General features: G+C 31.6%; 1 protein-coding gene across 2 annotated transcripts in view; it reads right to left on the bottom strand.

The window, feature by feature from the left end:
* The window catches only part of LOC149901576 (phospholipid phosphatase 2-like), a 68,934-nt gene extending 44,935 nt beyond the window's left edge, over positions 1 to 23,999 (bottom strand). The window contains exon 1 of one of the 2 annotated variants that reach the window (XM_090110647.1): positions 23,798 to 23,999. In XM_090110647.1, coding sequence (XP_089966773.1) covers positions 23,798 to 23,908 — 111 coding nt within the window. In that variant the 5' untranslated portion in view covers positions 23,909 to 23,999. Of the gene's footprint in view, positions 1 to 9,070; positions 9,357 to 23,797 lie in introns of those variants that run through there. The other variant, XM_090110648.1, reaches the window with a different exon arrangement.
* Positions 24,000 to 24,985: the final 986 nt, after the last annotated feature.

Genomic DNA, 24,985 nt, shown 5'->3' with positions numbered 1-24,985 from the left:
GCGGCGGGTTCGAATCCCGCCTCATCATCGATTATTTTCTACTAGCTGCGCTTCGCGGTTTCACCCGCGTTGCTGCACATCTGTTGGTCTTATCGTGATAATATTATAACCTATAGCCTTCCCCGATAAATGGGCTATCTAACACCGAAAGAATATTTCAAATCGGACCAGTAGTTCCTGAGATTAGCGCGTTCAAACAAACAAACAAACTCTTCAGCTTTATAATATTAGCATAGATATTAAGGTAAATGTTTCAGTACAAGTGTTCAGTTATCTAAAGCATGTTGCGCAGGCGCATGCGCACAGTAACCTCTGTCCCTTTAATTAAATTACTACGGCTCATTGATTTACGAGCGAGATTCGAATCCGGCGTGTCTGTTTTATTTATAACTATTTTATGTAGTTTCCTACTTTGATTTATTGTTGTTTTATTTGGGAATAAATCCTACTACTATTATAAAGGTGAAATTTTGTAAGTATGGATGTATGGATCTATGTAACTCTTACACGCAAATACTACTGAACCGATTACAATGAAATTTAGCACACATATAGAGGGTAACTTGGATTAACACATAGGATAGGTTTTATCCCGGAAATACCACGGGAACGGGAACTATGCGAGTTTTCCTTTGAAAACGCGGGCGAAGCCGCGGGCGGAAATCTAGTCAAAATATAATATTTCACATAGGTAAGTAAGTTATCAGATAAATCATGTACTTGTACACTACTACCTTCTACGTCCGCATGATCTAAGAAAATTCCCATGACATTAAGATTTTTCCGCATGCATGCATTATCTATCTTCCTATATTCTAAAATCATACCATAATCGCCTCATTCCGACAAGCTAGAAAGACAAAAATAAAACACACTTTTCTATTTATAATATCTCTTAAACTAAATATTGCCTTGATATAGTACTTTTAAACGCATTATCTATACAAAGTAGGTTAACAACTACTACTAAGTCTTAGGTACGGAGGTACCCTACTCCTTTCCACCTCCTCTTTTCCCTTTCAAACAGTCGTGATGTTATGGTATTTAAATATATTTCCTGCTTCATAGTAAATCCCGCATTAGCCTTGTTTACATTCCTTTAAGCCAAAACATAGAAATTCCTACTAAACTTGGCGGTAGGAACTATTTATGTGTTGCCATGGCAACTAAATGTTTTACGAAATGCATAATAAAACTGATCTGTGATAAACATTCAAAGTTAATATCCTAATATTAAACGTCTTCAACTTAATGAAAAAATAATGTTAAGTTCTTGCAAAAAATGAAAACATATGTGTGGCGAGCACAAGTGTCAGAAGTGAAACTTTTTTGTCATGATTCAAAGATACAAAAATCGTCACTTTACTCCATGACGTGACGGTATTCTCATGACGCGACCTTGAAATTTCACTCTCAACACGCCTAAAGAAGTTTCACAAATTGAAGGTGTAAAAACTACAGGGGATTCAAACTCAAACTTGGCCATTAAAAAACTAATTTAAACATGTATCCTGCCCATCGATATCACAGAATAAAATCGACATTTCAACCATAAATAAACAAAAAGCAGCTATAAATTTTATCGTGTCTCCACGAACTGATTGATTTATTAAAACCGATGTCGATTGTGTTAAAACAATGTTCGTGGTCGAGATTTTTTATCTTTTGAAACATTTTTTGACATTTTTTGTTGATTTCATTGATTTTTTTGTGGATTTCTCTTACTTTGAATGTTTCGTTATTGAGGATGATGAAAGGATTGAGTATTATTAAACTCTCATCATCATTGATTTTATTTACACAGAAAAATATGTTTTTACACTTGATTTTGTAGGCGACTAAATAAAAGCTGAACTTTAAAACCGTTAAAACGATTCTATTTCTAAATACAAAATACTTCTCGCGTAAAACCAAACATATACATACTTACATATTTATTGAACAAAAAATCGACTTTTAATATATAGTACCTACCTAATGAAAAAAATCTTGTCACTTCACCAATATACATAAAGAAAGAAATAGGATCAGGCGCATAGTTCATAATCGCTGACTTATCGGATATTCGATACACGATAAACAATGTGCCAATATGACCACGTGTAACAGTATGCTGAGAAATGCTTAGGTTCACGTTCCCAGACTTACATTCGACACTATTAAACTCAATTTTTCGAACTCAAACTCAAGGAAGGCACCTACATACTCAAGGAAGGTACCTACATAAGTAATATTTTTTTACAAGTGCATATGTACTACGTAGTCTACGTACCTAATATAATTGATACTAGAGACTAGTTCTACTTACGTGAAAAGGGTCCGTTTCGAAAGACTGTTGAATACTAAGACGATATCAACGATACCATAGTATAAATGTCCTCTTTATACTATGACGATACATACTATTATTAATAATTATTGTAGGGAATTTTAAATTTGGAATTTTGGAAAGGACTGCGTTTCAAATTTAAAATACAGAAAAGCACACGTGCGAACATTCAGTACCTACCTCAAGTAAACTTTAAATAAGTATAGGAAGTCTATTACAGCGACCAAATCTATTCTTATTTTTTAAAACCTACCTAGAGTATAAAATACCAATCGGTTTTAAAATGAGCACATGCCGGAAACGCTGAGTCTATCAAAAAACCTGCTTACAAAAGATTAAAAATGTATAAAGAGTGATCAAAGCGACCCTTACGCATTTATGATGCCACATTAAAGACCAGTAAAAAGGGTTAGATATGGTCTTCATTTTAAATGCCTGTTAAAGGGTAAAGATGGTCTTCATTTTGTTATTGGGATACAACCAAAACCTGATAACTCCCGTAAAAAACTGTAATAAATTTTTTGTTCGTTTGGATATGACTTAACTTGTAAAGGCCCGACAAAAATGTTGCGTTTCAAATTCAAAGTTAGACATAAATATTTATTGAATAAGATTTCTTATAAACGGCGCCATTACCACAGTATACATACTACAAACAGTATACATACTTTGCATCTATTTACAATGCTATTACGTACATACAATTATTACACAAGTAAATTTCAACATATCTATAGTTAGTAACAATCCAATGAACGTACAATGAAGATATATAAAAAGTAATAAAGGATGTTTTACTAAAAAAAGAACAATTTTTAGAAATCATGTTTGTATGCACACGCAAAAACAAATGCATTGCATATTGCAAGTATGAATGCACTTCTCATCGATGGAGGTCTAATTTAATAAATTATAGTAGAGCCATTTTAATAGGCAACATTTGACAGTTCAACAAAATTCAACAACGTAACCTAGTAACGACGACATAGAATAACATGATATTTCTTTCTGTTAGATCTGCACATTTGCTTAACTTTTTTCAATAACGATTACATATTTATAATAATAATGACCGAAACAAGTAATTTTAAGATTTCATTTTACTGATGAACCATTCTAAACATAATAAACAATTTCTGAATTGAAGAACTGACGTCGCTACAATTTTGTGTCAATAAACCTTTTTTCTTTTTAAATACCAGAGATGTTACTCTAAAAATCGAGATCTGACATCTAGAATCGAATGCATTGATTACTTGTGAACAAAAATCATCATAAATTAATAAATTCGATTTACAAATGTTTCAAATCCGTATCGATTAATTCACTTTAATCGATGTTTTTAAGCAGGTTACCTCTCTTGGAAGATAAAATTGATAGACGTCAAATGTTGCCTATTAAATTGGCTCGACTATAGAGGCATTATTCGTTTAAGTACACTTTTCTTTATATCAGAGAACACTTCAAAATGCACTTTCGTAATCTCATTGAGGAACACGGATTTAATGTGTATTAAACAAGATGGTGCAAAGTTTTTTCAGGTGTACGTGCTCTGTGAAAGTATCGAAAAGAATAGATATTTACAGTGAGAGCTTACAAATAAGGATTACTAATTCAATAGTGAGCTTTATAATCATTCAAGGTAACCGGTGCTAATAATTTTTATCTTGACACGCGAATTTATATCTGAAATAAATCCGTTAACTATGTATACCTAAATGTTATCAGATATTTCTACATATCTTCCAAAATACAACCAGATATTTTCTAAAGTGAAATAATACCCAGTTACTATGATATTCTACTTACGTGCAAACATCTTATCCACAACTGCAAATCAAGAGCGCAAACTAAGCGCTTTCCACCACTTTTAACAACAAAATGTTACACGATCACCGCACGTTGCGTTGTCTTATCCAGTTTAATATTAATCTGTGTCTCATCATTAGCACTTGTCAAGACTAGTGGTGAGACGCAGATATCTTCACACGTGATGCTCTCCTGGTAATTGGGTCAAATTGGCCGCTGATCAGACGAAATTTAGCGTGGGAATATCAATAATATTGTAAAGAGGAGAGAAAGAAATTTGTATGGCTTAAAAAGTTAAAAATTGATTTTTTTTTTAAACAATTTGACATATTATTCTTTGAGTATAGTAAAACTAAGGGGCAGTAAAATTTGTATTAGTGTGTGTCTCTTACACGAACTATGACTCCAGAACTGCTGAAACAATTTATATGATATATGGTTTACTGAAAGAAAATTGTGCTTGCATTGAAACAATAGCTCTAAAATCTGAGATCACTTAAAAGAGAGCAGCTTGTATAAAAAAAAAATATCTTTATTTCACAACCACAATTACAAAATATACAAATTACAAAAACGATGGTCCCGTACTAGACTATAGTCTGTATTACGGGTACCGATGTCCTTCCATGTTACAGTTGAGAAATATATTGACGTAATTTAAACAGAGAATAAGGTAAAAAAAAATATATAATGTAAAAGTTGTGTCTGTGGGTGTGTTTGTGAGTGTATGAGTGTGTGAGTGTGGGTGTGTGTGTATGTAATAAACTAATAAAGCAGTCGAATAGCTGGCCATATTGTTAAGTTGTAAAACCCAGTAGACATGTATTACAGTATTGAATATTGATTACCTTGTTAGCAGATATCTATTTGCTATAATGCATGTACTAACAAACCCCATAGTTAAACTACTGTTTAACATCCGATTGTTTAAACTGCGTTTACCGTTACGTTGCTAGTAGCAACGCCCGGTTATAAACTAAGGTTCTTGATAATTCTAGATATTTATGTGTAAATTCACACGCATATTTGCAATGGTGAATAATTATAAAATATTTCTGAGGTATGGTGCAGTCCCGTTACCGTTTTTGTATTTGCTATAGCGGATACTTCAGAGTAATTGTCATTGTTTGGTATAATAAATATACAATGCAATTAATGGTATTGCACCGCGAAATGCAAAATATGCATGTATACATTCGACATTCTAAAGCATCAATGTGTTCACAAGACTTCTTGAAATAATACAAATATTTAAACTAATAATAAAATATGTAATAGAAATGCTGGGACTTCATATTCTTTAGGATAAATATATTGCAATTTGCACTTAAAACAAGAAAGCACTCCTTCTCCTAGATATTATTTCCATGAATTTGAGCTTTCTCTAACCTTAAAATAATCCAGAAACAGATATAATAAATAAATCATTTCGTAATGCATAGCCTTTAGATATTGAATTATCAAGCTATTTTATTATTTTATCATCCGTATGAAAAACTATAAATTTGTAACAACTTCCTCGCCCACGTGCCATCGAGTGCATAAATCTTTGTATATAAATAAAATTGTTTTCTGCTAAGGCTTTTTGGAGACGAGCGTCGAAAACGCGAAGAAAAAAATATGTTGATATACGAGTAAATAAATGAACGGCGATAATCCATTGCGAAAGTAACTCTCTGTCTGTCTGTTACTCAATCACGCCTTAACTACTGAACCAATTTGCATGAAATTTGGTATAGAGATATTTTGATAGCCGGGAAAGGACATAGGATAGGTTTTATCCCGAAAATCCTACGGGAACGGGTTTTTCTTTGAAAACGCGGGCGAAGCCGCGGGCGGAAAGCTAGTATATTATATTTTAGGTATAATTCCGTTTGAAATTTACAATGTTTTGTGTTCCTCCCAATATTTATTTATTTTCGAATAGAAATCGATACACTTCACTCTACAATATGTTATACATACCACAGATACATACTTTAATTATCAATCCCACTAATATTACACTTTAAAAATGCCTACTTACGTAATAAATGATTAAAACCTTTTGCCCGAGATTTTGTACGTAGATAGATTAATCAACGCGGAAAAACGAGGTCCACGATCGAGAGATCTTCCATTTACGAATACACTTTATTATTATTAAAAGTGTATTCGATTCGATTTAAGTTATTATTATTATCGAATTAAAAGAAAAGCTTTAAATAACCTGCGTCTCATCCGCTCGTTGTTAATTCACTTTACAAAACATAAACAACATAAAACTGCATTTAATACATACAAAATCTTTTTATAGTGTGAATTTATTTTAACGGCAATAAAATCGCGCTTAATGTTGGTATTCAGGTTTGATAAGCATGGGATCTTGAGCAGGCAAGCCCCACATCCTTACCTTATTATATCTACAGGAATATTAGGAAATCAGAAATTACTTATGATAAAGACGTAAAACATATATGTAGATAGCGTCCGCTTTAAATTAGATTTATTGTGACGATTTTTTTTAGAAATATCGCATAATATTATTACAAAATGGTAGTATCTATCAGATAGATATGCATGTCGTCAAACCAACCGCCTTATTCAGCCTATAGTCTCGTAGATTACGGAACAAATACAGATTCTTCTATTTACGACCACAGAACCATGTGTATATTTTAAAAAACATATAAATTTTACGCTCAAATGTAATTTAAAATAGCATTTATCTCGTTATTTTTTAGAATCTACTGATTATCAAATATTAAAATTAGCCATAAATAATATCTATTCTAATCAACATAACATAAATAAGATATGAGAAACGTCACAGGTACATTGTCGATAATAACAGAATAGTAAATAATATTTAAACAACAATATTCATAATTTTATGTTACAAAATTTAAAGAAATTGGTGACCTCTCAACTAACCCTGTAAGTGACGATCGATCCGTGTGGATTTTCCCACTGATATCCTTTATTTTGTAAGCGAAAGTTTTTAAGGACATATCATGTAAAAAAATTGTTATTACGAAATAATTGACTCACGAGTTTCGAAGATCGAATATTGTAAACGTTTTGGGATAAAAAAATGCTTGCTTGCACTTGGAAATCTGAATTTAACTAAGTTATAGGTAGTACCTTTTCAATTATATTGCACTTCGTTCTTAGATTATTAGATACCTTTTCGAAGCTAGGCAATATGAATGTAATATGATAAAAGTAACTTTGTGTTTAGATTTTCTTTCATATCAATATTCAATATTATATTAAAGATTTTCATATATTTCTTCTTACCCTACAGGCTACACAAATCAGTCAGCAGTAATTCTTAATTTCCCTGAAAAAGATTACTCTTTTTCTGGGGAAACGCATATGCATACACCACCAAAACAGTGGGTACATATTGCCCTAATATGCGGAACTTCGGCAATATGTAGTGTAATAGTAACGCGGAACGGGTTATCGCGTTTAAGTTCAAGGCACTAGCGGCTAGGGCTGTCACTCGACAATTAATTACAATAATATTATTATCAATTATTTATGTTGTGATTTATTACACGACTACAGGATTGCGACCTAATTCAGAATGTTTTCTTTACTATCAATTCATATTTGCATTTCATCGATTTATAGGTACAAAATAAAAAAAAGCCTTATAATTTTTAATATTCTCTTTAATTGTGCTAATTGATATGTTACCTCTTTTTAGTGCAATAAATTGAAGTGGTTAAACATTTTCTAAGTAAATACTTTAACAACGATATGTTGTAAAAAGAAGTTGATACAGATAGACTCTATTAAAAGGGACAACTTCATTACTTTTACCATGTAAGGTCTTACAAATAAGTTATATGGCCTCATTTGAAGAGGAACGCATTAGATATCAGTAAAAAATATACAGTTTTAGAACAACTTAATTGTATTTAATTTATAACACGAACATTACCAAAGTTAGTTAAAATAAATAGGTAATTTAAACCTACTTTAAAATAGCTTTCCCTTCCTTGAGCAGAGCTTTTTTTAAAACAGAGTTTTAAAATGGTTGGTATACTTAAAAACTATTGGAAGTAAAGTTTGAGATGGAAGGGAGTTTGACTAAATAAAGAAAGAAGAAAGAAACCATATACCATTTGTGTTGTGTGTGTTGGAATAAATGGTTTCTTTCTTCTTTATTTCTTTCTTTAAATATAAAATATTAAAAAATTGATCAAGGGGCGGCATTCGAACCCGTGTCTTTCCACCAATCCGGGGCGTATTGCTGTTAAATTCTATTATAATATTATAGACATTTCATATATGTACTTAATTTACTACACATTCACCTAAGGCTGTTTGGTCCATCCTTTGGACTCTGACCAATATTTTTTTGTGTATTTTTTATTTTATTTTTGCTATCTCGTGTCAACCCTAGTATAGACGTATTATTATCAAATGTATCAAATTGAACGACAGGTCACCGATAAGCTCTTTATTCCGCATCCCAGTTAGTTCTTACTTAATATGTGTTTATTCTTATCTAACATGTATTATTATAATGTTGTTACATCGAGTTTTTTTATCGTGTTTATTGTTTATACTAAGCAAATGCATTTTGAAATATTTATTTTAAGTTTTAATAATTAAGTACGATAAAACTAAATACATAGGTATGTATGATTTTTCGAATCTATCTTCTGGAATATAGATAAAGATTCAAGTTGTTTAATTTATTTCTTGCCGGTTCTTCTCCGTAGATACTGCTTTCCGAATCGGTGGTAAATTTTAAAATATTATGTAATGACGTTTCAAAAGTGCTTCTTTATGAAGTCTAATTGAATGAATAAATGTTTGAGTTTGAGTTTGAGTTTATTCTTATTGTTGCATTGTCAAACAATGTTTTAAATTTGTCCATTTTTTTTTTCATTTAAAATTAAAATGTAAAAAAAATCAAGTAATTCAAAAACTCACCAAAAATCCTAGTTGAATCGAATTACACGGACACAGACGCCACAAACATTTTTAATTTTTTAAATCACTCGAAAACACAAATTCACTTTAAAATTCGAACAAATTCGGCCACAAAAAAAAACAATCGAATTGTAATTTTATTATCTATGCAATGTGATTAGAACTATATTTAATCTATATTTTTTATTCTAATTATTTCGAAATTAGAATACGAAATGCGCGCGATAGTTGCGTTCGCAACCGAACGGCGTAGCTTTCACAGTCGCTGTCAAAATCTAACTGCTTCGTAGTTCGTCCGTTGTTGATCATTCGCCGGCCGCTCGACCAACTTCCAATTGGTGTTAAGTGGATTTCACACTGGTAAGAAGTACATACTAGAGTTATTTTTACTATTTGATTAAGTTTTGTTATTGTTAATGAGTGGGCGACTTTATTTCCAAGGAATCAATGCTTCTTCAATGAAAGGAAATGAACAAATGAGGAATCAATCTTCATGTTAGGAAAAGAAAGATAAAGTTATCTATTCACGTTTTAGCACATTGTTTCTAAAGACATTCGATTCTGATACGACAAATAAGATAACAAACAATAAGAAGATTTGTTAACAACGTGACTAATAAATACCTAAAGACTTTCTTCCAAATAACAGGCTGTATTCAGCCTTGTTATAGCTACATAACATTTATCAATCAATTTTAACACTCCATTTTAATCGACTGTATAATAAGTAATTTACTTTTCATGAATGAAGTAAACGTTATTTTTAGTTTTTGTTTAGTAAAAGTTGCGGGTTTTAATCAATCGTCGCTACCGATTCTAAAGTAAAACATGTTGAGTAAGGTTTCCTTGTAAATTGTAAACTTGTGAATGAACGAAATTCATCATTACATAATGTTCGTTAATGTAAACATGCCGTAGTTTATTATTCTTATCCGTTTGGGAACGAGTGAATGAAATGAAAAAATATTTTTTACAGGATCATAATTATGAACAAAAAATTGAAACTAACTAAGATTAACAAAAAAAGTTTTGATATAATTTATTATTTAACCCATTGAGCCCCGGACGGCCCGATCGGTCCACGACACAATAGATTTTCTATTGTGAGTTTGTGACTGTGATTCCGGGGCCTGAGTTATTAATAATATATAGACTGACTTGTTGAACATTATTTTCAATACGATTTTCTTCTCGCGTTGACTAAAATATATTTGTTTGTACAGCTGACGTGCAAATGTATTGTACTGAATATCGTTTATTTTTAATACTTCACATCATTATGCATTTATTCAGATAAATAAAAAATGAATTTTTGAACGGATTTTTGTTTCCTTGTGAAAATCGTAATAATTTTTCAGGAACAGGTTAAATTTAGTTTAAAAATCCTTCGGTTAATTCCAATAGGTATATAATATAAGAACGAATATATATGTTTTTAATGTATATTAAAATATTGGCAATCATAATTTCAATAAATTTTAATTGTATATCTATTTGTTTATCAATGAAAGAGCTAAGAACTAGTCGATTAAGTATTTGTTTACAAAATTTAGTACAGTCTACTCGACAACAGATGGCGCTTATATCAAAAGCTCACTATCGCCTGCTAGATGGCGCTGTCCCGTAACGAAGTGTACAATATTGTAAATTAATTAAATATGCAGGAAACGTCTAATTGTGCATAAACAATAATTATTATTACGATGTAATATTAATTAATTGCGACTTATTTTGAGGTTATCAAGTGGCGTCAGCGCTACCGGTGGTTAACTGCTGTTTATGTTTTTTTAAGAAAACATTATTACGGAATTATATTACTGGATGATAATTACTTCTAATTATTAAGTATTTTAATCATTCTAAATTTAAAAGTGCAATAAAAATTTAGACAGTGTAACTGAAAATTATTTTTTAATAGATTGTTAATAACCAAGTAGGTACCTAATACCTACCTACTACTTTATAAAACCTTTATAAAATAGATAGCGTAGGAATGAGGTTGATACCTACTGACTTTTTTATTAAAATAATAATATTAAGTAGGGATGTGCTAAGCCTGTATTAACTGAAGATTTGTCGTATAATCAGATACAGACTTACATTAATCTTTTTAGCCAATAAACCAGTTTCAATGATTTAGATTTTATAATGATACCTGAGTACCTTTATATACATTGATTAGTATTATAATTGTAGAGCCAGTATAATATTATTTTTGATACAGAAAACCTTACAAAAATTATTACCCTAATTTATAATATTTTCTAATGGAATTTTAAGAGTCCTTGTAACTATGTGTTCTTATTTCAAGAAGTCAAAGACATTTCACAACTAAAAAGACTTTTATTTCAATTGCTTATAGAAATAAATAAAAATCTTACTTTATAAGCAAGAATTTATAAAGTTACATTGTTATATTAAGATTAGTTTACATGGTAAAATACAATGATGTAGGCTATAGGTTTTTACAAGCACTTGCCTATAAAATACCCTCAAACTATACATATTAGTCAAGGAGTTTCTATATGTTGCAGGTAAATGAAGATTTCACTAAAATCACTAAAAATGGCGCATAGTCTTGTTTATTTTACTTTTGTTTCATTAAAACTAAATCTAGTGAAATGCAGAGTGCATGAAGAAGTGACTCGTATCGTCGTTAGTTAGGTTACTTTTTTAAAAACTATATAGAAATCTGGTTGTTTCGCGGAATGTCTGATATCCTCATTTCCCTGCAACACATGATTGCATCTTTTTATACGGCAAGTATACTATAAAGTATAAAACCTCCAACACGCGATCGATCGCGTGCCCTTATCGAAATATTACAAAAAGTTAACATAAAACATTACTATGGCGAAATAAAAGATCGTTTTATATGCGTATTCTGAAATTTTATGCTTTGTCTATGAAAATAGTAGCACATTCGAATACCTCTTATTAAAATTTTGCAATATCAATGACATGCAATTTCTCTTACCTTAGTTTTATTTTAATGCTAATGTTAATAATATCTTTTAATTGTTTATGACTCTCCATAAAATGCTCAATGCTCAAAAGTTCAATTGGAATTAGCAATCTACAGCCTTAAAATTATCATTTGTATTATACCCTAATAGCATTTGATGCAACACAAAAGTGCATCTTTATTCAATTATTGTTAACAAATAACTCACAGGATGCCAATATATTAACATAAAAACATTATTTCAATACATTGTTAATCTCCCAACCATGAAGATATGTAGCGGTTGTATTTTAATAACAAAAGCCATTTGCAATGCATATATGCATAATGCAATAATTTTTGTATTAATATTTTATGTTGCCTGTTGAATTAATGTGCTAAATTAATATGTTTATGTACAACGATTATTACCTAAATGTTTTTAAATGCAATAGAAATTTATTTTTATTATGTTAATACCTAATTGGCCGCTTTTCCTACATTTTTATTAAAAAAAAATAATGATTAATAAATAGGAACACATATCAAATACCTAACAAACACGTTGATAATAATTAAACTGTAAATCTGTTAATAAATAAATAAATAGAATTCCTTCACGTATCTCCTGTAACAATGTAAATATGTATTTAAATTTTAAACTATTCTCTCATCTGTAAAACTAAAACTAAACAAATTCCCACAACAAATTTTTTACACAACTCAATTACCTATTTTTAACGTGTTTATCGTCATTTATTTAAGCACGTAAAGGTTTTACCTGACTATATAATATACTAGCAAACCAAAATGTGTTTTGAACGTAAAGATATAGAGTTTATTTTCCCATGACAGTACTAATATAATTGGCAGGCTTTGTGAGGCTTGACTGTAAGGGAATTCCTTTGTTTCGTGGTACTTAGGGATATAGAAGGTGGAACGTTCTATACCATATTTAGCTTCTTAGTTATTTTGACTATGTGACTAATGCCAGTAAATATTTCACATATTTGAATTACATACAGTTGGTTACATTTTACGGTTTAAATAGCGAAGAATTTCCTAATTTACAGAACAATAAGATACAGACACTATGAAGGTATCATAATATGAATAAACATTCATACTTATAGATTTTTACCCGCATCCCTCGCTCCTATTGGAGCTAATAAATAAAAACACAATGTTAAATCGATTCCTTTTTATCAGATAAAACCTGCATTCTGCGCCATCTCACCAAAATCCATTTCAAATACAGTAAAGCTAATAATAATACCTAATATAAAAAACGGCCTCAAAAAGGCCTCTGCGTCTTGGATCAGTGTCCCCACGTAAGCCTTCTAAAATACCGGGTACCGTCCTTCTGGTAATTTACCCGAGTGTTATGGAAATGGGAAACATATAATAATAATTATTTGGGATACATATAATGTCAAAATCTATTTCAAATATAGGTAGCTAAAAGGTAATTAGTGCATTAACGATGTCTAGATTCATCCAGGCTATAAATCGGTCATCACTTTAGCAGCGGTAAGGAAGTCGTTATGTTATAATAATATTATCTATCAAGCTGATAATATATTATAAGGATGTTTAATGGATGGCGCTTTTAATATAAAATAGATGTCGTTAGATGATTAAAATAAAAATTCTTACATTTCCTTTCCTACCAGGTTGCCTGGCAGAGATTGCTGTGTAGCAATAAGGCCGCCTATTGTGCAAAATTTTTGTACCTCATTAATTTGTATCTACCACATTTCCTATATTGTTTTGTACAATGAAGTGTTATAAATAAATAAATAAATATAAATAAAATGTTACCTAAAATGTAGTATGAATAAATTCAGTTCGAGTTTCCGTAAGATTTATCACAGATTTATTACCGTTTTCAAATGGACGAGCTTTTCGATTCGTGTCACGCTATTTTGTGGTTATTGTTGTATCGTGATTCAGAAATCAAAGTTGATTTGCCGTCTTTTACTTAAAAAATTGTAGAAACATATTTTTAAAAGTTTTCCCCTACATCAGTGCAAACTTTCATACATAGACTAATAATAATATACTACGTAGTACGAACGTTTGCACTCAAGTGATTCACTCGGGCATAGGAAATGTACATATTTTTATTTTCCCTATTGAGTGAATAAATCCTTGAATATTCCTTCTTTCTCTCTTATAAACCAATATTTACACTATACTACTAGAAACACTACTAGTAGTAGGGGAGCCCAGGATGCTAAATGTGGATTTACTCGAGCGTCACGGGAACCTATTAGAATTGGTAGATTAGACCATAGCGAGAAAAAAAGGTCCTATAATGTTTTCACTTTTAGCGGTGGGGAAGGGTTTTTTGATTTTTTTTAATTTAAAAAAGAAAAAAATTGGCTTGGAAATACTCAAGCGCGTTAGATATTGATATTTTGCATGCTTCAGGACGTCACTGAAAAAAAGTATACGTTAATCTGACGATTTAAGTGGCGATTTAATCGCTATGAAGAAAGGGTAAAAAATTAAAGTAATATTATTCGAGCGCGTCAGATTAATATATGGGGGGGTTAATTACAATATAAGAAGTCCCCATTTCGCTAATCTGACGATTCGAGCTCAACCTTAGGGAATTATGGATTATTCAAATTTTCCAGCGGGGCCCCTGAGCGCACCCACCAACCATAACTGCTCATATTGACTAGAGGTACTAATGAATAGCTAAGGTACGCGTCCCTTATAGTAATCTGACGCGCTCGAGTAAATCCCAAAATCCCCTCTTGGGCTCCCCTACTGTAGATTGTATTGAATAGAAATAGTAATAACTAATAAGTATAGTTTTTTAATTTTTATACACACTGTACAATACCAAACCGTATGACACCCGTTTGAGACTAAAAACGCGCATAGGTATACACCACTTGGTTGGCATATAGCCATAAATTATTTGACGAAGATGAAGACTTCCACTACGACACATCATTATCCTTTAAAGTATTATTAATAAAATACAATAATGTATTGTTCACATTATTCGTTACTTATTATTCGTGCGGTCAGATAATACGTCAACTATATTTAGTAGTAATTACATTAATTGCATCTGCAAGGCTGCTATAAATTACAGAGGCGCCTGTGATGAACTTTTTATCTTTTATTGTTTACTAGCTGCGCGTCCCGGCTTCGCTCGGGTTGATTCTGGGATAAAAACGCATATAAATTATTTATTTCAGTTGAGAATAATAAAGCTTTCTAATGGTTAAATAATTGAATGGGTCCAGTAATTTTTGAGTTTAATCTAATCGTTCCTTTTTATTACATAAGTTCTCCGAGGTTTAGCTCAAATGGTAGAAGGCTAATATTTTTACTGTTCTATAAAACATTGTGCTTAGGATTTAGATTTTAGAGGTCTTCATAACACCAATCAACATTTTTCATCCGGATTATATATTTTTTAATAAAAAATAATAACAACAAACTACAGATAAAAAATAAAAAATAAAGAAAAAGCAACAAACTTCCATGTATTATTAATTATTTAACGTAGTCAGTTGCACAAGGCAAATACTTGTACATTATGAGTCACTACGCAAGTATAACCTAGTCTAGACTCTGACAATGTAAACCTAAGTTGCTTAGTAGAAAGTGAATCACAGATTTTTAGATAACAATATTTTCACTTGATAAACTGAAGTTTTTAATTGGCTATATCATTTAATTTAGTATCGTTTTAAAAATACATTACTCTACTGTAGAGCCAGAGGTAATTACTAATTAGGTACTAATAGCGATAAATTTAATTGCATAAGTGTTCAAATTTATGTGGGTATTTAATATTTTTATAGCAACTAAATTTTGCTGAATTGTTAAGTAAAATAATTTTCTGAAACTGAAGCATCTATTTAGTATTTACATAGAAAACAATGAAATTCAGAAAGTGACATTAAATTCATGAGTAAGAGACGATTCAAAGAACTTTTACAGTATAAATTAAATAAATTATTATTTTTGTTTATTTAATAACAATTAAACCACATCGAATCAGACCCTGAAAAATGAAAGGGTTCTATTCCTGAGCATACTCAAGCGTAAGAGAAAAAAAAAGACTCGATTAGTAAAGTATTTCGGTCGCTATCGTGTTAACAAGAAAATCCTCCGCACATACAGACACACGGACGTCCAAGACAGAACTTTTTTAAACTGTTTTTTAACTAGTTTAAATAACAAAAATGACATCAAAAATATCATGAATGTTTAAAATAGTGTTTTTTCTTAATATGTGTGTGTATGTATTATCTTACAAGTGCAATGTATGATACATAAAGACATGTTTGAAAAATCAGATGTTTTGCGCGAAGTGACAGTAGTACCCACCTCAACGCTTCGCTTATGAGGCGTGCAATAGATCAATTCTTATTTAAAAAGTAATTGAACAGTATTAAAACAATTTCCTGTCGGCAAAGTAAATTAACTCTCTACCACACGCGTACTTACAAGGCTATGTTAGAAATCTAGTAATTACCTAGTGGTTATAGATAAATATAGGTTTAACTAAAACAGTAATAATATAGAATTTATTATGACATTAACATGGACGTATAAAAAAAGACGGACACCGTATTACGAACAAACAACGTGAAGCCACCATAGTAAGCTAGCGATCGTGTAAAGACAATAAACACGCACACACTCTCACCATAGTAAGCTAGTCGGCCGCCATTACGTCGTGAACTACCGACTGATTAACTGCGTCACTGTTTCACAAAAAATATTTAAAATGCCGTCTTGCGTGGTAAATGGTGTCGCAACAGTACAATTTTAAATAACAAAACACAAGGGATTACATTCCACTGGGAAGCAAGTTATTCCTTTTATGTTTTAATGACAAAATTATTACGGCAAAATTTATAGAAAAAAAATACAGCCGCCATTGTCATCAACACAGCTGTTGCCATGGCAACATAGCACACACACATGGATGTTTCGCCGCCATTACTAGGCTTCACTCAATGTTTAGGCGATATACCGTCCGTCTTTTTTTATACGTCCATGGACATTAATTATAAAAATCACTTGGCATTAATGGATTTAATTGAAATTTAATTTATATAGTTTATTTAATGAGCTTGATAATTTTATTGTTTTGCGATATGACTTCATTCGTAACAATATATGTATTATAAATCATGTAGGAAGGGTTATGTGCACATGTTTTTATCATGTGTGATTATTATATACATTTTATTAAGTATTATTATTTTGCTATACATTTGTATGGCACTTCTATTAATAATTACAATAGCTTTTTATTAAGCTAATTAGTTAATATGAAAAGTTAAGGCATTGGTTAAAGCGTTAATTTTTTTATTTCGACAGGTCTTTCATAAGCACTCAGATCATAAAGCATACAAGAAAGAAGCAAGAAATTACATCTCCAGATTTTTATCTAAAAATCTATCAATATATAGATATGAATCGTGCCTTAGACTAGGTAGTCTAGTTGAGGTAGGTACCTCACCAATGGTGATAACCATATTATATCTTTACATGTATGTATAGAAAAAAGAACAATAAAGAATAATCAATTCTCAAATGATCATTGGTCAATGTCAAATTTATGAGCATCTATAACCACAAAAAAGGGATTGTGCAAAAAATGAGGCTTCGAAACAAACTACCTGTTTCATGCACTTAAATAAAAGAAGACGATACTTTTAGTAATAAAACAAATTTGAATCAAAAGACTTTGTGTATAAGGTTCAAAATCGATTGTGCTCTACAACATAATAGCAGAGAAAAAGAGAAAAAAAACGTGATATTTTATGAATCAATAATGACACGTAGTTGCACATTCTTCATATTTCTGTGACGATTCATTCAGCTGGTGGACAGGTTTTGTTCATTTTGCCTTTTTTAGCATTTAAATATGTGAGGTATGGTTGCTTTACCTTTTTATACAGTGGGTCGTTCTCACAATCGTTCTCTTTTGTTCCGAGTACCCTGCGTGTATCGCGATTCGCGATGAAACCTGTCGTCGTCTTTTTAAAAAGGGAGGCTCTAAATTCCATGTTTCATATTTTTTGTAGGTATATTTCTATCACCTGTGTTTCATATACAGATGAGACGTTGTAATAAAATGATCGAATTAATTCCAAACAGCGAGTTTAGTTTACTATCCTACTATGTATTTGAAATTTGTTGATTACAATTTTAAAATATATATTTTAACTGCTTTGTAAATTTATGTTTATCTTTATTCGAACATTGTTTGTTGTACCTATTGGTTCATTAATATTTTAGACCAGTGAAGGAAAATAAACTGCAGTGGTATATGCACATACAAGTCCGGTCGCGGAGCAGGAAGAATTTCGTACATTAACCTGTTATTACCTGTCACTGTCACTCCTTTGTAAAAATAATGTGTCTTGCTCGCACATGTGCAATGACCGCCGTCCTTAGGGATTGTAAACCTTTAACCTGAGAGAGTAAGGTTTGTGTTTGCTTGATTGGTGTCAGGTGTTCAATTATGATTTTGTGAATTCAACATTTATAAGAATAAACCTCAAACTCTTTACGTCCAATCAAAATCCGCCTAAGTCGAAATCGCGTGTAGGACTTACGTATTTCTGTAATATTGTACGTACATAGTAAATTATTTTTTTGAAAAATAAGGTCATAAAGAATTTTCACTTCTTATGTGTACACGCACACTTTTTTATATAATATATCGTGGTTATTGAAAAAGTTAAAATGTAACTAACTAATAAGTATTGTAAATGAATAAAGGACATTTATTTAATAAATTAGTAAAAAACATTTTCTCCTCCAAATATTTCATGTAAACTGCACTTCATTCAAAAATGTTTGTGACCACTGTCAGTAGGTAAAGAGGTCATTGTACGAAATTCTTTCTGCTCCGCGACCGGACTTTACCTAATCAATCATATGCTGATATTGTCCAATTGACGTATTTGAAATTATTATACATTCAAGATCTCTCATTTCATTAAAATATCGAAGAAAACGCATTCAGTATCAAACCATTTGTATAATTACTAAGGTAACCTTCACATATCTGTATTCCTGAGGTCACTTGTCGTGCATCGATTAGTACATAATTGTAGTAATAGTTATTTATATAATTCATCATTTTATTCCATCATAATTCTATGAAGACTTATAACGATGATTATCTATGGTTATAAATGCTTGAAAACAGCATTCTTGGATAGCCAGCGCGGCGGTTACAGTAAAGGTCAAATTGCCAACTCTTTTCTTTATTTGATCGACATTTTAATCATCAAGTACACCAATATTCAATAGATTATTTCGTGTGAGAAGAAATATAGTATGTTTGTAATGAAACTCAATTTTAATTGAAATTTTGTTGACGCGGGCGGTTAAGCCAGCTTCTCATGTACCTGCAGCATGGGCAATATTGGAATTGCACTCTTATTTGTAAGGTTTATAGGCAATCAGGGGTAATTTAGAGAACAGCTGAAACTGCTCCGACCGCCAATATTGCCCCTGCAACAGGTACGTGAGTAGCCGGCTTTAGACAATTGGCTCTATGGAATTTTTTTGCATATATAAAAATATTATGTATAGGATAATTTTATTCATCGTAAAATTTTACTGAGGTATTTAGTACTTCTATTATATTACTATACGTATAATGAGTTGTATTATGACTATAACGGGAAATCCTGCTATTAACAGCTAAGAATGGATTCAATGGAATATTATCATTTTCAAGTCAGGCATTAATATTTAATACCTGACTGGTTTAAAAACTCAACTTTAAAATAATTTAATGTAACTAGTATTTTATATCTGTGACTCTGTCAGTCTGTCACTCGGTTCGTTCAGCTGCTTCTGTGGAAAACGCTAACATAGACAAACAGACAAAAATGGTAAACTAAAAACAATAGTTTTAATAATAGACTTAGTGGCTAGTGCCCATAGTAATATAAATACATATATTAAATATTCAGTGCAGCATATACTTACAATAAAAAAAATTTTAGCATGAAATGAAACAGGTTCAGTCGAAGATTTTATACTTTATAGAATACGGGTTCAATTAATTTTGATAGATTAATTATAAGCCGGCTATAATATTCGAGTAAGTCATAAAAAACAATTAACTAATAATTCGATGAAGCTAACTTTTGAATCTTGTACAAGCCGAAAACCGAAAACGGGTTTTGATTTTAACACGTTGTCACTCGATTTGTAACTCTATATACAATCAGCAATAATAACTAATTTACACTAACAATTTAATTACTTATATATATATTTAGATGACATCTTCTTCTTCTTATATATAAAAATGAATCGCAAAATGTGTTGGTAAGCGCATAACTCGAGAACGGCTGAACCGATTTCGATAATTCTTTTTTTATTATATTCCTTGAAGTACGAGGATGGTTCTTATGTAGAGAAAACGTAAACATGTACCACGGGCGAAGCCGGGGCGGACCGCTAGTTCATAATAATAAAGAGTCGTGCTTATGATAATTGAAAAAGTACATAGTTAGTGATATTCAAAGTGTAATATATGTATTATATTTTCGGTGTTTTGGAAAGTTCTAGATTGATAGTGTCCTGTTTTGTTGTTATAAAATACTAGAGGTCCGCCCCGGCTTCGCCCGTGGTACATATTTCGCAATAAAAGGTAGCCTATGTCCTTTCTCGGGTAACAAAATATCTCTATACCAAATTTCATGCAAATTGGTTCAGTAGTTAAGGCGTGATTGAGTAACAGACAGACAGACAGAGTTACTTTCGCATTTATAATATTAGTATGGATGTATTACGATTACTTTAATATTGTCTTTCATTTCATAAATATTTCCTACAATTTGAAAGAAATTATTTGGATATAAAAAAGTCTTAAATAAAGACATTATATAATCTGTATAATCTTATATATAAAAATGAATCGCAAAATGTGTTGGTAAGCGCATAACTCGAGAAGGGCTGGACCGATTTCGATAATTCTTTTTTTATTATATTCCTTGAAGTACGAGGATGGTTTTTATGCAGAGAAAACTTAAATATGTACCACGGGCGAAGCCGGGGCGGACCGCTAGTCTTATATATAAAAATGAATCGCAAAATGTGTTGGTAAGCGCATAACTCGAGAACGGCTGAACCGATTTCGATAATTATTTTTTTATTATATTCCTTGAAGTACGAGGATGGTTCTTATGTAGAGAAAACGTAAATATTATGTACCACGGGCGAAGCCGGGGCGGACCGCTAGTCTAATATATAAAAATGAATCGCAAAATGTGTTGGTAAGCGCATAACTCGAGAACGGCTGAAACGATTTCGATAATTCTTTTTTTATTATATTCCTTGAAGTACGAGGATGGTTTTTATGTAGAGAAAACGTAAATATGTACCACGGACGAAGCCGGGGCGGACCGCTAGTAAAAAATAAAAATGAATCGCCAAAAGTATTGCTAAGCGCAAAACTCGAGAACGGCTGAACCGATTTCATTGATCCTTTTTTATAATAATATGACTTGAAGTACGAGGATGGTTCTTAATTCTTATGAAGCGAAAACGCAAATATTACAACGGGCGAAGCCGGGGGACCGCTAGTATTTTATGATATTAAATATTTCTATTGAATCAAACTAAGGAATCAACTGACAAATGACAATAGAATGTCACTTGGCAATGTAATAAATAATTGTAGGTTAACCATAACCTTGTTGATTTTATATCAAGGAATTTACACGTATTAATTTACGAGAAAACATTTTTATAAGTTCACACAATATTTCAACGAAACAAAGACAAAAATTAGATACCTACTATCCTTACGGTAGGAAAGGGTTACTATGTTAACTTAATACGAAAGTAATACTTAAAATTTCTTTAATTTAACTAAAATGTCACCAATAATTCCAATAAATACCTAAATTAAAAAATCCCGTTAATGTTTGCCATAAGGCATAACACCTTTGTTCACTTCCTCAACATGTGTTTATAAAACAGTACAGAAAATCTACGCCTTTGCTGAAAATACACAAACATTTTACCCTATTGGCATATGGACTGTATAATCGCAATGTTATCATACGTCATTGTTACAAGGTGTTCTCCATTCATTGATTTGTAAATAACTAGTAGTAAGAATACCTACATAATAAAACTGACGTACTACAAGTCTAGGTACTGCTAGTTATCCTACTAATCGTAGTGATTAGTGGTATAAAACAAAGTCCCTTTCTCTGTCCCTATGTCCCTTTGTATCTTCAAAACTACGCAACGGATTTTGATGTGGTTTTTTTAATAGATAGAGTGATTCAGGAGGAAGGTTTTAGTATAGCATTTATTAGGTGTTAGACAAATGCGGGCGGAATTCTAGTATTATTATGAATAGACAATAGTAGGTATATCTACAGTCTACATACATACTTTCAAGTGTACCACATTGTAATGTGTAGGTACATAGATAAATATGTATTTCAAATTATATGACTCTCGTTACAGATTAACATTCAGATAATTTTAATCCTTATTGTACGTAAATAGATATTAAAATTAGAAGGTGTTAAAATTATGTATTAAAATTAGTTAAGTATTTTTAAATCGTTATAATTTGACTATTTAAAAATACGTTTTATAGGTCTATAAGAATAAAATTGTTGCTTTCATTTAATGTAAAACCTTTATTTGACTACTACTTGCTCATACATTATCTACTACAATTCGCGTATAATATAAGAATATAACTTGCAATTAAAATCCATTTAAATGTTGGGCAATTAAATCGTTCTCTGTATCGAACTCGGAACTTTCTGAAACATTCCGTTTCTCAGAACTAAGAGTTTATTGGACCCCAATAAAAATACCACACGGTACACAATGTCATTCAACAAGGTTGACTTACAAACTACAATATAATACACATTCTTGAAACAACCTAATTCTATTACATAAAATTGTAGAGTAATCTATACTAATATTATAAAGCTGCAGAGTTTGTTTGTTTGAACGCGCTAATCTCGGGAACTACTGGTCCGATTTGAAAAATTCTTTCGGTGTAAGATAGCTCATTTATCGAGGAAGGCTATAGGCTATTATATCATTACGCTACGGCCAACAGGAGTGGAGCCACGGGGGTGTAACCGCGTGGAGCGGCTAGTAATAAAAATAAAAGACGTGTGGCACTCGGAGACTGCCGCGGTAAAGCTATTGCATAGCATGCCTTCAAGCCACACCTCCGTGCCCGTCGGAGTGGGGAGCGTGAGGTTTTTTCGTTACGGAATTTCTAGATTCGGTCCCCGTGCTCAAGGCCCGCGATAGAAGCTATGCAATATTTTTCATATTGATAATTTATTAAGTACATATACATTAAATTAATAGTTTTACAACGTTTTTAAATACATCACCTGCACGTGACTACATTAGCCATAAATATCATAATTTCAAAACAAAACGTTTGCATAAAACCAATCTTTATAATAAAAATGAATTGCTAATTGAACGGCAATTTTTTTACGTTTATGTTAAGGCACAAGGAAGGTTCTTGCAGAGAAAACTCGAAAAAGGGACATAACTGCTGCAGCTTGTAATACAATATTTGACATTTACGGGCCCTTTTCACAATGGGCAGCGTTGGACGAGTAGAGGCAATCACGATAGTGTAGAGCCTAAATGTCTGTGATCGGCCGTCATTTTAATGTTAATTCATAATCGCCGTATTCAAACATTGACGATCATTTGTTGGGCCAACGCTCTCCATTGTGTAGAGGGCCCATCACACGTGCTCTTACCACATCCAGAGTCGATGTGGATGACAGGTCTATAGTGTAGACACCATCGCTAGATGGCGCTGGCACCACTTTCGCCCGCCGCATGCTGAAACACGTCACTTTACGCACCATCACTTTTCACTAACACCTACACTTTACACATACACTTACACTTTACACTAAACACTAAAAAATTAGTGTGCACGTGCGCCCGCGCAAACAATCCGCGCTCGAATGACAGGTTTCAAGAGATGAATCACAGGTAGAGCTTTGAGATATGCGTCTAAGCCTGTAATTGTTTCTCTGTGTATGATAAGGTTTTGTTTACACGCAAATGTAAAAATAAGGCATTGGCTAGAGAATACATTACAATATTACATGTTATGTAGTGAAGGGTTCTAGGTACGTACCTGCGATAAGTGTAATTTAATCAAATAAAAAATTATGAATTTAAATATTATGTACTTAGGTATCCTTTGGAATAATTTCAAATTATTTATAAATATTATAATTAATTAAGACATCGATAATAAATAATTATTGTCTTGTAAAGTGAATGCACCAAGCGTGAGATAAAAAGGTAAACATTGAGAAGAAATGGACTTTAATGTCCTTTCCGAGGTCAAGTGCATAATTTATACATGCAGTAAAGTGAACCTTATTTCAATAGATATAAGCACGTATACGAGTCGACTTACATTTACTTTTACATTAAACAGAATGCAACCAAAAATTGTAGAGCTCTATATTATATGACAAATAGTGCCGCGTATTTTCACACGCGGACGAACCCGTGAATAATGTATACCTGATGTGTTATTCTGATGAATCTATATTACTGTCATGTTTCTTCCATCATGTAACAAACGTACATCCTGCAGTGATCAAATGATATCTACTGCTCTACATAATATTATATAAAACATGTGAGATATATCAAGTCCTCAATCTTAATATAATATTATAATCGATAAAAATATTATAAACGTGAAGGTTTGTGAGAATATTTGTACGCAAAAAATCTCATAGGATGATGTTTGGCGAAGAGAGTTTTTACCACGTTTTTACCTGGTACCTGGTATGAGGTAGAACAACGATCTTCAACAAGCGATTAATATTTTTGACGGCTGATGATTTCCTTATTTTACAATGCGGGGACGTTTGGTTAATTTTAACCGAAGTTTGAAACTAGGACCCCTTGGTTCAACG

Source organism: Colias eurytheme, chromosome 16, assembly GCF_061535395.1.
Source record: "Colias eurytheme isolate Ceu_HAF_F1 chromosome 16, ilColEury1 Martin Lab GWU primary, whole genome shotgun sequence".
Taxonomy (NCBI): domain Eukaryota; kingdom Metazoa; phylum Arthropoda; class Insecta; order Lepidoptera; family Pieridae; genus Colias; species Colias eurytheme.
The sequence above is the reverse complement of the archived record's forward strand: the minus strand, read 5'-3'. Positions and strand labels throughout refer to the sequence as shown.